Consider the following 15,771-nt stretch of genomic DNA (forward strand, 5'->3'; position numbering starts at 1 on the left):
GCTAGGTGTCAGAGGGCCCCCTAGAAAACAGATCCTCCCGTCCCGTAAGACCAGTGGAAGATAAAAACCCAAACCCAACCGACTGCCACTCAATCCATTGTGGTGCATAGCAATCCTACAGGACCGAGCAGAGCTGCCCCAGCGGGTTTCCAAGGTTGTGATCTTTAGGAAGCAGATGTGGCGGCGGGGTGGGGGCGGGGTGGAGGGGGCGTTCTGGCCCTGACCTTTCAGTCCGTTAGCAGCTGAGCTTTGAATCCACGAAGGGTCAGGGTGTGGTTAGTGTGTACAAAAAGGGTACAAATTCCAGCTGATATATATATACACATATATATACATATATATTATACTAAATATCATTTAAATGGGTTGTGAGGAGTTTTGTTTGTTTTGGGGGAATATTTCTGTTTTATTTATTTGGTTTTTTAAATTTAAGTCATTTTATTGGGGGCTGTTACCTTTTCATAGTTTAGAGCACCACCTAGCTTTTCCAGCTTCCCCCGGGCTCCAAGCCATCGGAGCCTTGTCTGCATCATTACAAACAGCACTCCAAACCTTAGACAATCTGCAAAATGTCCACTTCTCTGGAACACATCAAAGAAACCAGGGTGCACTGGTCTGACGGCAGTTCCGCTCTGTCCCCTGGGTTGCTGAGTGTCAGACTCACTGAGATGGGATGGCACCCAGTGACAACAGCCAACTCGCTACTAACTTGCTCTCATTGACATCACTGTGTGGTTTTCGCCACAGGGAACGGAAGCTCACAAATGAAACCCGGCTCCTCGGATGCCCTCGGAGATGAGCCTCCTGCCCTGTCCTGGACCTCTCCCCCTGGGACTACTTTGCTCATGGCATTTCTTGCCAGTTCCGCACCTGGTGAACCAGCTCACCTGCCCACCGGGAGGCGTTTCAGGATTGGGGAGGGGGGGCGGTGTAGTCTTTTTTTGTTGCTATGGTCTTTTGAGGATGCTTTATTTTGTTTTCTTTGTTTTTCAGGGAGGGGGTTGATTTTGGTTTTTATACCTTGAGAATAACAACACGAAGCACAAACATGAGCTGGGCCCCCTCCATAGACTATGGGTGGGCATTGTGTGTGTGTGTTATATTCCACACGCAAAAATGAAAACAATAAATAGAACTAACTAAAAAAAACATAAAATGATATATAACCTTTTGTTTTTAAACACACACAGGCCGGGGGGAAAAAGAAAAGAATGATGCTTGCTTAGTCGGGTTTTCCTGACTCTAAAACCTTCTAGAAAGTCCCCGATAAGAATATGATTATGCTCTGTCTGCTTTCCATTACACTAGGAAGTTACTGGACAGGAAGAATGATTGATGCTTAGTCTGATGTCGATTATTCTAGAACTTTCTCTTGGTCCGCTATTGGACAGGATGACTAGTTTATGCTTGAAATCACCAGCACTCCAAGGGAGAGAGACTCTATTCCACACAGTCTCAGAAACCACGGGGCAGTTCTACCCTGTCCTGTGGGGGCGCTGTGGGTCGGCCTTGACTCGGTGGCAGTGGGTTTGGCTTTGGTTGAGAGAACCTTCTTTTAGAACGTTGTTGGGTAAGAAGAGACCCCAGGAGGTGAGTTTCGCCTCTTTCCTACCTCGGTTTTGTTTGAACTGAGTCCCCAGGATAAATGACTCTCTCCTGTTTGCTTAGAAGAGGAAGTGGTGCTGAAAAGACGGCACGATGCTAAAACACACTCTGGCACACACACACATTACACATGGGCACGTGTGCATGTACACACATGTGCACACACACGCACACTTGCGTATACACATATGCACAGGGCCGGGTCTGAGAATCAGTTTATCAAGCTGAACCATTTGCGACTCAAACTCCCAGCGAAGGGCGAGCAAACCCAGGGAGAGAGGCCCTTGCTGAGAGTCATGTTGTTGAGCTCAGAACTGAGATGAGGTGGCCGGGATCCATGGACTGCAGGAAGAACCCTCTCCCCACTTTACTAAAATCTTTATAGAAAAAATTTTAGAATAGCAATAAAACTTCCAATGCTGATAGTTCCTGAGTTACAAATAATTCATGCAGTGGGCTCTTAATGGAAAGTTTGGAGGGTCGAGTGTGCCCAGGGGCCCCTCGGAAGGAAGTCGTGGCCACCGGAAAGCCCAGAGAGCACTGTTCCTCTCTGGCTCACGTGGGGCCACCGCAAGTTGGAGCTGCTTGGAAGGCAACTGACCGATGGACACTCAGTAAGGGAATCCTTCCGCCCATCAACATGCTCTGCGGAGGCTGACTTGGCTGACTGCCCTGCTCACAGCCTGCTGTCAGGTCATGTGAAGAAGCAGGAAACTGTGGGGTGAGAGACTTGAGCTATTTCCTCAGGTAGAGGAGGGGGTGGGGCCGAAGCAGGGCCAACAGAGGTAAGACAATGCAGGAGTAGGGTGGACTAGAAGACCAGGCCCACCGACTGAGCGCTGCAAATTCACAAATCTGAAGTCCAGACGCTGGACGACTAGGAGCGCAGCGTTTCACTGCGGTTAGACGTCAACAGCGCTTCAGCAGCAGCCAAGGAGGAGATGATCTCGCTTTCCTAAATCAGCCCAGATGTAGACATGCCAAAGGCCATGAATAGCTGCAGGGGGACAGAGGAGGCAGGGAAGCCACTGGGCAGGGGCAGTGAGGTGAAGCGAATGGCGGTGGGGTCCATTTGGGAGGAGATGTTGGGGGTGGCTGCCCCACTTGCAAAACGTCATCCGCGCCACTGAACTGCACAGGAAAGAACGCTTGGGGTTGTAGATTTCCATATGCATGCGCATGTGTGTGTGTGTGTGTGTGTGTGTGTGTGTACATACACGACACATGTAGGAAACAAGAACACTTACCTTCCATTGGAAATTTCTTAGCTCGTTCCTCAAAGAACCACTGTCCACTCTTGATTTTCACATTTCTGAAAAGCAAGCAGACGAGCGGACGTGAACGGCAGTGCTGTGCGCTGCGGGATAACTGACCTCTGCAGGGAGCTCCGAGTCCAGTGTGTGGCCAGCCTCAGCCTTGGGGCAGGTGGGTTGCCCACTGCAGTTCAGCGAGCAGCGCAGCTCGGAGTTGGGGTGAGGTTGGCGGTTCAGAACCACCACCTGCTTGGAGGGAGGAGAATGAGGGCTTGTGCTCTAAGAACGATGTAAGCTTTGGAGTCTCTGCGGAGCAGCTCTACTCTGCCCTGTACATCAGATTTGCCTCAACGGCAGCGGGCTGGGAGCCCAGGCGCCACGTAATAAACTCCTGGAAGAAGCTCCACTGCCCACTTGCAAATGCTGTCATTTCCCCGGCAGAAGAGAAATCGCTGTTGGGAAGGGCTTTGTAAATGCGAATGCACACGCGTTCGGTAGCCCTCACAGAACGTTCTCGTGGGTCTCATTAGGAACGCCATGCACGAGGCCAATACCCTCGTGGGGTGCCATTTTTATCTCTCCTACACATGACTGGCATCTGGAGGTGGTTACGCTGTTCCTCCCAAGCCGTAAGGTCCAAGGAGAGTCAGCCTGGTGGCCAGGAGTGCCCTGAAGACAAGACCCGGAGAACCAGGATCCTCGGAAGGTGTGCTCCCCAGCCTGCTCCCCTGCCCTGGTCCAGGAGGCAGAGCAGTGGAAGGACAACAAGCGGAGCGCTGCCTCACTCCTCCGTGCTCGCCTGCCCGGCCGTGTGGTGCCGCAGCTCTTCGCCGAGTCCTTCGCCCTGGACACAATCTCACTTCAAACAGTCTTCCGTCTACAACGCTTCCATGCCACACAGGGCAACGGTGGGGTCGGCTCCCTGATCGGATCGCAACGTTCTTCTCGGAAAGAGGGCCCCGATCGTTGTGATTAAGCCCCGGGTGACGGGAAGATGGGTCAGAAGACGCGACGAAGATAGAGAGAAGATCATATCAGGCTGCTAGCAATGGTTTTTGCAAACCATGAACCCCTCCTCTTTCACTGCACCTCAGAAAGTTGGCAGGAAATCCCCCTGCCAACCACCACCACCACCTTCAGAATGCTGCCATCTGAGTAGGATGGACATGCTTGGCGGCTGTCTGGTGGCCACCCAGTAATGGTATCCCTAGCTGATGTATGTAAATGGTTCAAGCACTTGACAGCTAACCTCAAGGTTGGAGGTTCGAGGCTACCTACGGGTGCCTGGTGATCTGCCTCTAGCAAACACGCCCGAGGCCCTGTGGAGCTGTTCGATTCTGCTCACATGGGCACGGACACCAGAGTTGGGTGTCGACTGGACAGGCAGTGGTTTGGGGAGCCGATGAATGCTCCCACCCCGAGATTAAAGGTTGGCCGGGCAGCAGCAGCAGCAGACACTGCCCTCCGCGTAGCACAGGACCGTGGTGACTAAATGGACTGGCTGAGACAGCAGGGTGGCTGGTGGCCAATGGAAGACCACCTGCCCATCTGAAGGCATGAAACAGATCAACGTCTGATACAGTGTCGGTGAGCTGGGCGGGCCCCCAGCTGTTGTGACAGAGGATGGCCACAAAATGAGGGAAAGTCCTCTGCCGTTGGGCAACACTGTCTCATTGTGAGGCGATGAGAATGAGGGTGGAGGGTGGATTGTCTCAGGTGCCTCTGGATGGGCTTGAAGCCACCCTTTCACTTTGCGGCGGAGACGTCCGCTGTTTGCGCTCCCTGCCCCCCGAGACTCTAAGGAAAGCTTGCTGTGTTGTTGCTGTGCCGTGCCACCGAGTCAGTTCTAACTCACAGCGCCCCTGTAGCACAGCACTAGACACCACCTGGTCCCGCGGCATCCGCACAATTGTTATCAGGTCGGAGCCCACCATGACAGCCAGTGTCCGTCCATCTTGTCTGGCTGTGGCTACCCACAAGGTTTTCAGTGGCCAGTGCCTCAGAAGTGGACGGCCCAGTCCTTCTTCGTAGTCTGTTCTTAGTCTGGAGGCTCTGCTGAAACCTGTTCACTTTGGGCGGACCCTGCTGGTGTTTGAAATGCTGGGGGCATAGCTCCCTGCGCCCCAGTGGCACTGACAGACGAGGGGTGGAAGGCAGGCTTAGGAAATGGAGAATGGGGATGCAGAGCCATGCTGGGTTCTGCAGGCTGAAGAGTCAGGTCAGCGCCTGGCCCAGCGGAGGCCCTTTTGGGCAACGTTAGAGATGAAGGCATGGAATGTGCACGGAGACCAGAAAAGCCGTGGTAGAGGGAGAACGGTCATTTGTGCATTCAGCATATTCCCGAGAGAACCGGACCAGAACCAGCACACACTTCAGCCAGCACAGCAGAAGGGCTCTGGGGCATTCCAAGGCTGTCCATGTGGACTGGACAGGAGCAGGCAGCCTCGTCTGTCTCCTAAGCAGCAGCTGGGGGTTTGAAGCACCAACCTTGAGGCCAGTAGCCCAGTGCTTCACCTGCTGTGTCACCCAGGTCCTTTTCAGAAGCCCAGGTGCATGTGCAGAGAAGGGTCAGACCTGGTTGAGGAAAATTCCACTGAGTTTCAAAGGCAAACAAAGCCTCACTGTGAAACCAACATGGAGAGACTCCGAGGCAGACACACACCAGAGGAGGGACAAAGAACGGATGCCCCCCAGAACCACCTCACTCATCCTCTCCCCAACCACATCTGACAAACCCCGATATGGCTGCGACTGAGAGAGTCAGCATCGTGCAGTGGAAGAGACGGGAGAGCCGCTGAGAGAACCCAGCATGCACTGCAGATGCCACCAGCATCCGTCTGTCTGTCTTTAAGGCAATGCAGTCGGACCAAGTGTAAAGGGCTGGACTTCGAGAACTGCTGACCACCCAGGCGGAGTCTGCTGCTTGGCAGGGGACGAAAGAAATTGCTTGCTGGTCAGCCACCGACAGAGTGGTGCCAACTCATAGTGACCCCACAGGGCAGGGGAGAACTGTCTGTGGGCTCCTAAGCCGGTCACTCTCTACGGGAGTGGAAAGCCCTGTTCTTCTCCCAAGTAGCGGCTGGTGGATCCGAACTGCTGACCCTGTCGTTAGCAGCCCAGCATGCAGCCACTATGCCACCAGGGCTCCTGGGTGGGAGGACAGTGAACACATAGAGTCAAAGCAAAGCTGGTCCCAGGGTCCGGCAGGCGAGAAATGCAGTCTAGTCAGAGTGCCGTTGTCGTCGTCGCTGTTGTTCAAATGATTTTCATCATCGGGATGCACAATTTTAATATGCACCCCAATGATAAAAATAAAATTTTGAAACCTGGGGGCAGGGGAATAAAACCCCCACCTGCTTCCAGCACACGAAAATCATGATCAATAAAGTTAATTGCACAACTCACCTGGATGTCTCTGTAATATTAAAGCCAACCGGTACTGACTCAGCAGATGGAAAGGTTGGCCCCAGAAGCCCTTTCCTACCCAGTGACGTCATTGGAAGTGGCTTAGAACTGTGTCACCCAGGTGCTTATCTGGGGAGCGGGTGGTGAAGACTTCTTGAAGTCGTACTGGAGTTGATTTCAAAATGAATCCACAGAATGAACTGAGAAACCGTGGCCACCGAGATTGGCAGTCAATGCTGGAATGGTTTAAAGCACAGCACCCATAGGGGAAAGGTGAGGTGTTCTACTCCTGTAAAGAGTGACAGGCTCAGAAACCACAGGGGCAGTTCCCGCCGGTCCCATAGGGTCGCTGTGAGTCAGCATTGACTCAGTGGCAGGGAGTTTGGGGGTTATTTTTGCTCAGTGTCATTATGAAACAGCACCCAAATGCTAACGCACAGCCATTGAGTCACTGCTGACGCACAGTTACCCCAATAGAGCAAGGTATTGGGTTTCTGGGACTGAAACTCTTTACAGGAGTAAAACGCCTCCTCTTTCTCCCTCTGAGCAGCTGGTGGTTTTGAACTTCCGACCTTGCGATTAGCAGCTCAACTGGAAATCACTACACCACCAGGGCTTAGCACAGGTGAGGAAAACAATGGCTGAAGGCGAGGCTGGGTGATGTCAAAAGGACTCATCAATGTTTCCAAAGGATTGACCAGATGAATAAAATCCGTTGGTCACATGTCCGGCTGCTGGTGTTTGGTCATGGTCTTCAGAAGCTCCCTGTGAGGGTGAGTTTCTTATCCTGCTCTGGCATAGACCCCACTCAAGGATGCCTTCTCTTAGAGCTGAGGAGGCTGGGAGTCTGAACTCAGGACACCGGCAAGGCTTTCTCCCCCCGCGGCTCTTCCGGCCACAGAGTTGATTCCAGTTCACAGTGACCCTTTAAAGGACTGGGTTGAACTGCCCCTGTGAGTTTCAAGACTAACTCTTTATGGGAGGCAGCAGTCTCATCCTTGTCCTGCAGATCGTTTCAAACTGCTGAACCTGAAGTTGGCAGCCCAGTGCATAACCACTATGCCACCAGGACTCTCAAGGTGGTTCAGGCTCACAGCAGCCCTATGTACAACAGAACTGAACCCTGCCCAGGCCTTTGCTGGGGTCCTTACATCACTTCATGTCAACTTGATACATAAGTGTAGGGGTGGAGTCCAGCCTGTCAACCAGGTCACAGCCTGATGAGGCCTCCTTGTGGGTGTGGCCTTCTCATGAGGATTCTGGGAACATCCTCTCTTTTCCCCTGGAGGCGGGCCACATACACACACACTCTCTCTCTGCTTCACCTTCCTGTTGACAGGCCACATGGAGCCACACAGACTTGCGAGAGCCCTGTGATACTTCCATTGCCATGGATCTACAAGAGTTTTTAACCCACCAGTCTGTGATCTTCCTGCATTCTGCATCATTGCATGTGGCTGAAGAGAGATTGATGAACTAGTATAGGAATTATGGACTTATGGACTTGATTTGGACTGGACTGAGATGTTTTCCTAATATAAGATTTCTTCCCAATATAAATCTCTCTCCCCTACAAACATGGATGAGTGTCCTGAATGTCTTTCTCTAGTCAACCCGGCCTAAAACATTCACCATTCTCACAGTTGTCCACTGTTGCAGCCACAGTGTCTATCCATCTCATTGAGGGCCTTCCTTTGTCCCTGCCCCTCTACTTTACTGAGCATGATGTTCTCTTCCAAGGACTGGTTTCTCCTGAAAACATGTCATAAGTATATAAGGTAAATTCTTGCCATCTCTGGCAACAGTCTGGCAGTACTTCCAAAAGAGAGTTGTTTGTCCTTTTGGCGATTCATGATACTTTCAATATGCTTTGGGCTTCCTTATTCAATGTCCAACTTTCACATGCAAATGAGGCCACTGGAAATACCATGTCTTGGGTCAGATGCACCTTAGACCTCAAAATAACATCCTGGCTTTTCAATACACTGAAAAATACTGTGCAGCAGATTTACCCAATGTAACATGTCTTTTGAGCTCTTGACGGCTGCTTCCATGTGCACTGATTGTGGATCCAAGCAAGACAAAATCCACAACAACTTCAACCATTTCTCCATGTATCATGATGTTACTTATTGGTCCAGTTCTGAGGATTTGGGTCTTTTTTACATTGAGTTGTAATCCACACTGAAGGCTGCAATCCTCGATCTTCATCAGCAAGTGCTTCAAGTCCTCCTCACTTTTGGCAAGTGCGGCTGTGTCATCTGCACAGCTCAGGTTGTTGGTGAGCCTTCCTCCAAGCCTGATGCTGCATTTCCCCTTCATAGAATCCAGCTTCCCTGACTACTGGTATCAGAGAGGGTGAGTTATATTATGTAGGAGAGGGATATCAGACCACAGGTGGAGGATGATTACGTAACACGGACAATCACGGCCTAGCCAAGTTGACACCCATTTAGGGAGACACGAGTCAATCCATCACAGCACTCAGTAACTGTGTTCTTTTCAAAACCTGCTTGTCCGTGCCTTCTTAAGAGTCCCCACTTTATGAACACCATGGCCTTCGAATCCCTGCCCTGCCTTTTACTGCCAAATTACACCCACAGTTCCCACGCGCGACTCTCCCAGTCTCTTTTGATAGGTTTCCAGGCATCTTCCTGCCAGACCCGATGGCCTTTCCCTACTCGCTCACTGTGCTGGAGCACCTCCGTCTTCACTCCCAGCTCTAAGAGGAGGCCTCCTGATTCTCTGCCTCCTTCTCCCTGGCAGTTACCCTCTGGGTGGTGCGGCTGGCTAGGCACTGGACTACTGATCATCAAGGTTGGAAGGCTCCAGGCCATCCCTGGGTACCTTGGAAGAGGTCTGGCGATCTACTTGCAAAATAACCAGCCATGGAAAGCCCAGCGGATCTAAGATTCAATCACTGGTCTCTCCCCAGTCGGAGCAAAGGCGAGTGAAAGAAGCAAAGGCTCAAGGTAGCGATTAGCCCACGGGGTCAATAGAGCACAGCCTCCGAGAGCCTGCGGCCCAAAGCCCTAGGCAGTGCCCAGCTCCCACGACTGATTTCTCTGGTTGGGATTGCAATAGAAACTCCAGACCAGAGTGGGAGAAGAGCGTAAAATTATGTTAAAAAAAAGACCAGACCCCCCTGGTCTGACAAAGACCGGAGAGACCACTGAGACTCTGGCCCCCAGACACCCCGCAAATCACACCGGGAGGTGGCCCTATCAGTGAGCTGCCATGACTCTGAGGGCCATTCTCCTCAGACCCACCAACTGCACAGAAGCAAAAGGGCAGCATTTGCCCAAGAACAAACCTCAGAGGCCAGGAGATGGCGGGGATGCAAAAGGGGGTGCCCATGGGGGAAGTGGGAAGAGCGCCCCCACAGGGCAGCCCTTGTCAGGAGACAAAACATACACGGGTTGCCGGAGGGGAAAGGCCTTGCTCTGCGTGCCTGCCTTTACCCAAACCGCAGAGCAGGGTTCAAAAGAAAGCAGACCCCCAAGCCCAGTCTGCCCTGACACAAGTGGACGGCGTGCCCTCGACAACTGCCAACTTGGCAGGGCCTGAGGCTTCCTCTCCCCCCTCTGCCAGGGCTCCTCGCTCAGCATGCAGCTAAGACGAGCCGTCTCTGAGCATCCTCATACACCTCCAGAGCTTCCACCCCAGCCCTCAAAATCAGATCAGAGGCACCCTCTCCATCTGACGTGTGCTTCAATAGCCTGTGCCATTCCCACGGGGTCTCCGGAAACGTGTCCTCTGGTCCTCTGTCACGTCAGACTCAGGAGAGTTACAACGAGAGTCCCCGTCTTCCCAGACCACAGGCACATCTCCAACGCAGGGTCACACTCACACCTGCTTCTCCTTATCCCCGGAACCAACTTCCAACATCCTTGTTTGAAACATCCCCCAGGCTCTCTGTGGCCATTGAGCCACGGGTCTCCTTCCTTCATACCTCGCCCTCTCCTCCTGTCCACCTGTCAACAAGGCCAGGTGTGGGGTGTGGTTCTTCCGGCCCAAGCAGACATCAGACCCATTTTCTGATGCCCCCAGTCTCTGCTCTTCTGAGAGGCCTTTTCCCCAGAAGGAAGAAGGCAGAGAGCGAAAAACAGGCACTGGGCTCTGGGGTTCTAGTCCTGACCCTGCATCTTGGGCAAACCTATCTCTCAGTCCCCGTGTCCTCCGCTGTAAAATGGGGAGAGCCCTGGCCAGTGGCCTCCATGCCGATTCCGACTCCAGCCAACCAGCCTCCTGCGTGTCAGAGTAGAGTCTTCCATGGCCACAGCCTCGCAGAAGCAGGTTGACTTCCTCTGAGTGGACTTCAACAGTCAACCTTCCAGTTAGTCGCCGGCCACATTACCCTCTGCACCATCCCCAGAGGCCGTTACCCCAATTGCTGATGGGTGGGTGCTCATGCATGAGAGAGCAATGTTCTGTAGACTGGCAGCAGCTGACCCTTCACCAGGCAGACGACCAGCCATGCCCAACCAAAGTCCAACTCACTGCCATTGAGGGGATTCTGACTTGTGGGTTTCCGAGACTGTCGCTCGCTGCAGGGGTTAAAAACCCATCTTTCTCCAAAGGTGCGGCTGGTGGCTTGAACTGCTGGCCCTGTGGTTAGCAGCCAATGGGCAACCGCTATGCCACTAGGGCTCTGCTAGCAATGCCCACGTCCCCTCCCAGCCTTGCCCTTCTTGAGGACACTCAGCAGGGGCACTGTACCTTCGCACTGGGCCCTCAGCCCTCCCTGGCTCACCCTGCTCCTACTCTGAGGAGGAGGGCCCGCCCGCAGCACCAAACTCCCTGAGAACCCTGGCCCCGAGACTGGACGCCCACGCACAAGCCCACACCACGTATGCACCACGGGTCTCTTACCATGTAGTAACCTCCAACTTTTATTTTTAATTTGGGTGTGTGCGCACTTTGCTGCTGACAGTGATTATTTGATGTTAAAGAATCTATTCTCCTCATCTGATTCCCACCTAGGTCAACTTATCTTTAAGCAATCATGAGGCTCCCGAGGTGGGACAGGGAAGAGAGGAGACTCACTGGCATCGACAACCTCCCTGGGGCCCCCTCATACGATGGGCTTCAGGAGGTGCGGTCATTACATAATCTGTGGTAAATTTGAGACGATTTAGAATGAAGGGGTAGAGTTTAGCCTATCAGGTCGAAACTCGCGGACCTCACTTGGAGGGGCTAAGGAGATAAATAGCTCTGGAGGTGGGACATATGCTCACTCCCTGGGAGACACTCCTGCTGACCAGACACATGGAGCTACACGAGGGCCCTGGAGCTGGAGGAGCCACGTGGAGATCCCTGCCAGCACTGAGATGCTTCCACTGCCATTGGATCCACAAGACTTTCCACCCACTGGCCTGTGATCTTCCTGCACTCAGCGTCATTGCATGTGCTGTGTGAGTCTGAAGAGGAATCTATAGACTGGTATCGGGCATATGGGCTAATATGGGACTGATGAACGTGATCAGGACTGGACTGGGATGTTTTCTCAATCTTCAACTGCTCTTGTATGTAGAGCTCTTTCCTATGCACATAGGAATGTCTCTGGATTTGTTTCTCTAGTCTACCCAGATGAACACGGGAGGTTTGTGGCAAAAGGGGACCGTGGAGGTTTTCGGCACACTTTTTGAACCAGTGCTGACGCCCAGAAACGCTAGCACTTGGCAAAAGCCCTCCTTTGTGCAGGGATCCCTGGGTGGTTGAGCACATGAATGCACTTGGCTGCTATCAGCGGGGTTGGGAGCCGAAGCCCACCCCGGGGCACCTTGTAAAAAAAACCCTGTGATCCTTCTGGAAAAAGCAGCCACTGAAAACCCTATGGAGCCCAGACCCACTCGGACATGCACAAGGTCGCCCGGGCTGGAAAAGGCGAGCTAGGAACCAGATTGTCTCTCTGTCTCAACTTCTTCCCTTTGGCCGGCAGCCTGGCGTCAACAGGACCAGGCGGGAGACGAAAGGCTTGGGGAAGGGCGGGTTGTTAGTAGTTGATTTTACTCTCTTGCTCTGTGATTTCCTGTGTCCATTCACTCACAGTAACGCAACTGCCTTGAGGCCTCTTGAAAAACATCTGTATTTCAAAACAAGGAAGCTGGAGGTTTCAGAAACCACACGGTAGCCGCAGAGGGGGTAACTCAGCACCGGCCACTCTGTCCTTCCAGCAAGGCCGTCTCCTGGCAGGATTTTCACTTTGTCTGAGAACAACAAATCCTGACATACTTACCACCAGAGGTGGCAGCTACTTGGTTTACTGAGTTGAGGGAGAGCAGCTTAGGTCTCTCTCAAAATGACTGGGAGTTGTTTCCCTCTCAGAGCCCAGACCTGCTGGCCTGAGGCTCTCAGAAAAGCTTGCCCCCACCCCACCCCACCCCCCATCCCAGGAAGGCGTTGGCCTCAGCAAACCAAAGAAACCGGAGACAAAAGACAAGCAGTGTGTCCTGGCAGCCACTGGAGAAATACGGTGCACACAGCTCTGAAGAACAACGTCCCCTTCTGTGGCCGAGCGGCTGAGCTCCACGGAGCCTTGAAAAGGGGCAGGGCGCTTCAAGGGACCAGTGCCCTCTCCTCAGAGCAGAGGATGGCCAGGCTTTGGACAGACTGACGACAGGAGGAGAAGGTGGTGGGTGGTGAAGAGGCGGAGGGTCCGCAGAAACCAGGAGTGTCTCCTTCTGGTGGGTGGACACACACGTTGAAACGATGGGCTCACGAGGTGGACATGGCCTGGCCACTTGTCCTTCAGCTACACTCAAGGTTGCCAAAACTGTGGCGATGAACAACAGGGCCAGGAAGTCTCTGAGGACAGTTGTTCCCTGGGGAGGCACACATACCCAGCACTGGGCATCTGACCATCCTGGTCCTGGACTCTCACAGCTTGACAGTGATGTTTAGAACTGTTTTCATAGGTCAGAGTCCCGGGCTGCTCGCCTAGATTCACAACACAGACTAACATCTCTCCCTGCTTCTAAATTCTGAAATGAAAGAATGTTTGAGCACACACACACACACACACACACACACATGCATACATGCATACACACATGCACGCATACACATACACATCCATCCACACATGCACACACGCACATATATATACATCCAAACACGCATACACACATAGTACACATCCACATCCACACATATACACACAGAAACATACAGACACACATACAAATACATACATATACACACAAACACATACATATACATACATACACATATGCACGCACATGCATATGGAGCCTATCCTTAATTTCCAAGGAATTGATGGACTGGCTTGCCTTGGCTGGGAACAACCTGAGTCCTCTTGAAACACACTATTTAATGTTTTCCAAATGGATTGTTAAACTATCCGGCCTTAGAAAAAAGAACCCACGACAGGGAAGCTTAAAGTGTGCATGAGATTCCCTCTAGCACACCCCCTTCTCGGCCCTCTCCAGAAGTCCTGGTCCAAGGCTACCTACTGTCACTTTAGGAGCCCTGACGGTGCGGTGGTTACCGGTCGGGCTGCTCATGGTAACACCGGCAGTTTGAAACCACCAGCTCTTGCTCCTGGGGAAAAATGAGGTTTTCTACTCCAGTAGCAGCACCATCTCAGAAACCCACAATGGCCGTTCTACCCTGTCCTCTAGGGTCAGTATGAGTCAGAATCGACTTGCTGGCAGGGAGTTTGGAGTATAGCTCTCCTATCCCGTGTCATGGTCCACTCTGTTTTCCTGGAGGGACAGAAATTAAGCCTTGGAAATACGAAGACACCCAGTCAGGAAATCCAAATTCATCCTGACTCCTGGACAGACCCATCTGCACCCACCGCATGTCAACTCTGATTCACGGAGACCCCGTGTGGGGTTCGTGAGGCTGTGCGTCTTCACAGGAGGAGAGAGCCTCATCTTGAGCCCCAGGAGCAGCTGGTGGGTTTGAACCGCCGACCTGGCAGTTAGCAGCCGGACATTCCCTGACAGTGTCAGCAGAGCTCCTCAGCCCACCCTTAAGCCCTGACCAGCAGAGTTGGTGAATTAAGAGGAAAACTCATTTGATAGCAAGAGACTGTCGGCTAAGTTCGCCCAGGCACACCTCAGGAGAGAGGTCTGGCCACCCGTTTCCCCCCAAAACCAGCCACTGGAAACCCTGCAAGCAGACTTCTCGGACCTGCGTGGGGCAGCCGTGGGGCAGGCGGCGTGATGGCTACAGGTGTTTTCCTAAGCATTTCTGTCATATGTGGCCAGTGGGGTAGTTGGGTAGTGGAGCTTACCTGTCCTCAAAGCAGACAGTGCACTTCCAGGCCTGGGTCTTCCTCAGGAACACGCGGCACTCGGCACACACTCGGTGGCTGCAGCCCCGGCACACGGCACCCCGGTTCAGCAGGACCCCGAGCGGCCTCTGGCAGCGGGCACAGGACTGCTCCCAGGGCTCGGCGTTCGGGCTCTTGGCCCCTTTCCACCGGAGGTGCTGCAGGCTCGACTTCAGTCTCCTGTCCACACAGATTGGAGCCATGAGGAGCTTGCCAGGCCCAGAGCCCTGCAGGTCTCGCCCCACCCCCCGGGAAGAGACTTGGCACCCACATCCCTGGGCCCCAACAGTGGCTGTGTGACCTCCAGAGCTCAGCGAGCCTCTCTGTGCAGTGAGTCTCATCGACGTCAAGGCACAGCTGACCTAGCTGCCTGGCACGGAGTTGGAGGCAGCTGCTTTCTCGCTGGGCTGGTCCCTTTGTGCCCAGAGGGGGTCTGAACAGTCAGTCAGAGGGGACAATGAGGAAAAAGGGTTCGATTTCAACAGGCAGAGATGGGAAATTAGAGGCTGCCTGGCAAAATGATTGCTTTGTCATGCTCTGGCAGGACAGGACGGTGCAGGGCTAGGCAATGCTCCTTTCTGTCGTGCATCTGGCCCATACGGGTGGCAGCCGACTCCATGGCACCGAACAACAAGGCCATCTTATGTCTGCTGCACACTCCGACCCCGAGTTCTCTCCAGCAACGGCTGTGGCGCAAAGGGACAGGACATAGAGGGAGTCACTAACCAGAAGAACTCTTTTCGGCCAAATGTCCTTGTTACCTACTTTTAGAAAAGAAGACTGGTGGTGCAGCAGTGAAGCTAGTGGCTGCCAGTGGAAAGCATGGTGGCTGGAAACAGCCGAAACTCCAAAAGCCAAGCCTGCTGCCTCTCTCTAAGTGGAACCCGGCTCTCAGCGACCATGCGGGACAGAGGAGAACTGCCCCTGTGGGTTTCTGAGATGGGAACTCTCTACAGGAGTCGAAAGCCTCATCTGTCTCCCACAGAGCAACTGGTGGTTTCAAACTGCTGACCTTGTGGCTAGCAGCCCAGCGCGTTCCCACTACACCATAGCATAGGAAACCTGGTGAGGAGGTTCTACGCTGACACACGGGCCCATAGCAAGTTGGAATTGACTCGATGGCACCAAACAACCCACTTCTAGAGGGGAGGAGGCAACTGTGGCAACAACGCCCATCCGAAGCCTCCCCAACCCCGGCCTCAGGCC

At 53.2% G+C, this 15,771-nt stretch overlaps 1 protein-coding gene across 2 annotated transcripts in view; it reads right to left on the reverse strand.

Annotated features, from left to right (window-relative positions):
• Positions 1 to 15,771, reverse strand: part of SYTL3 (synaptotagmin like 3) — an 89,338-nt gene that overhangs the window by 45,658 nt on the left and 27,909 nt on the right. For both annotated transcript variants that reach the window (XM_075553874.1, XM_075553873.1), the window contains exons 3-4: positions 14,527 to 14,745; positions 2,853 to 2,917 (exon numbers count right to left, since the gene is read on the reverse strand). In XM_075553874.1, coding sequence (XP_075409989.1) covers positions 2,853 to 2,917; positions 14,527 to 14,745 — 284 coding nt within the window. The remainder of the gene's footprint in view (positions 1 to 2,852; positions 2,918 to 14,526; positions 14,746 to 15,771) is intronic.

This window comes from Tenrec ecaudatus, chromosome 7, assembly GCF_050624435.1.
Source record: "Tenrec ecaudatus isolate mTenEca1 chromosome 7, mTenEca1.hap1, whole genome shotgun sequence".
NCBI classification, from domain to species: domain Eukaryota; kingdom Metazoa; phylum Chordata; class Mammalia; order Afrosoricida; family Tenrecidae; genus Tenrec; species Tenrec ecaudatus.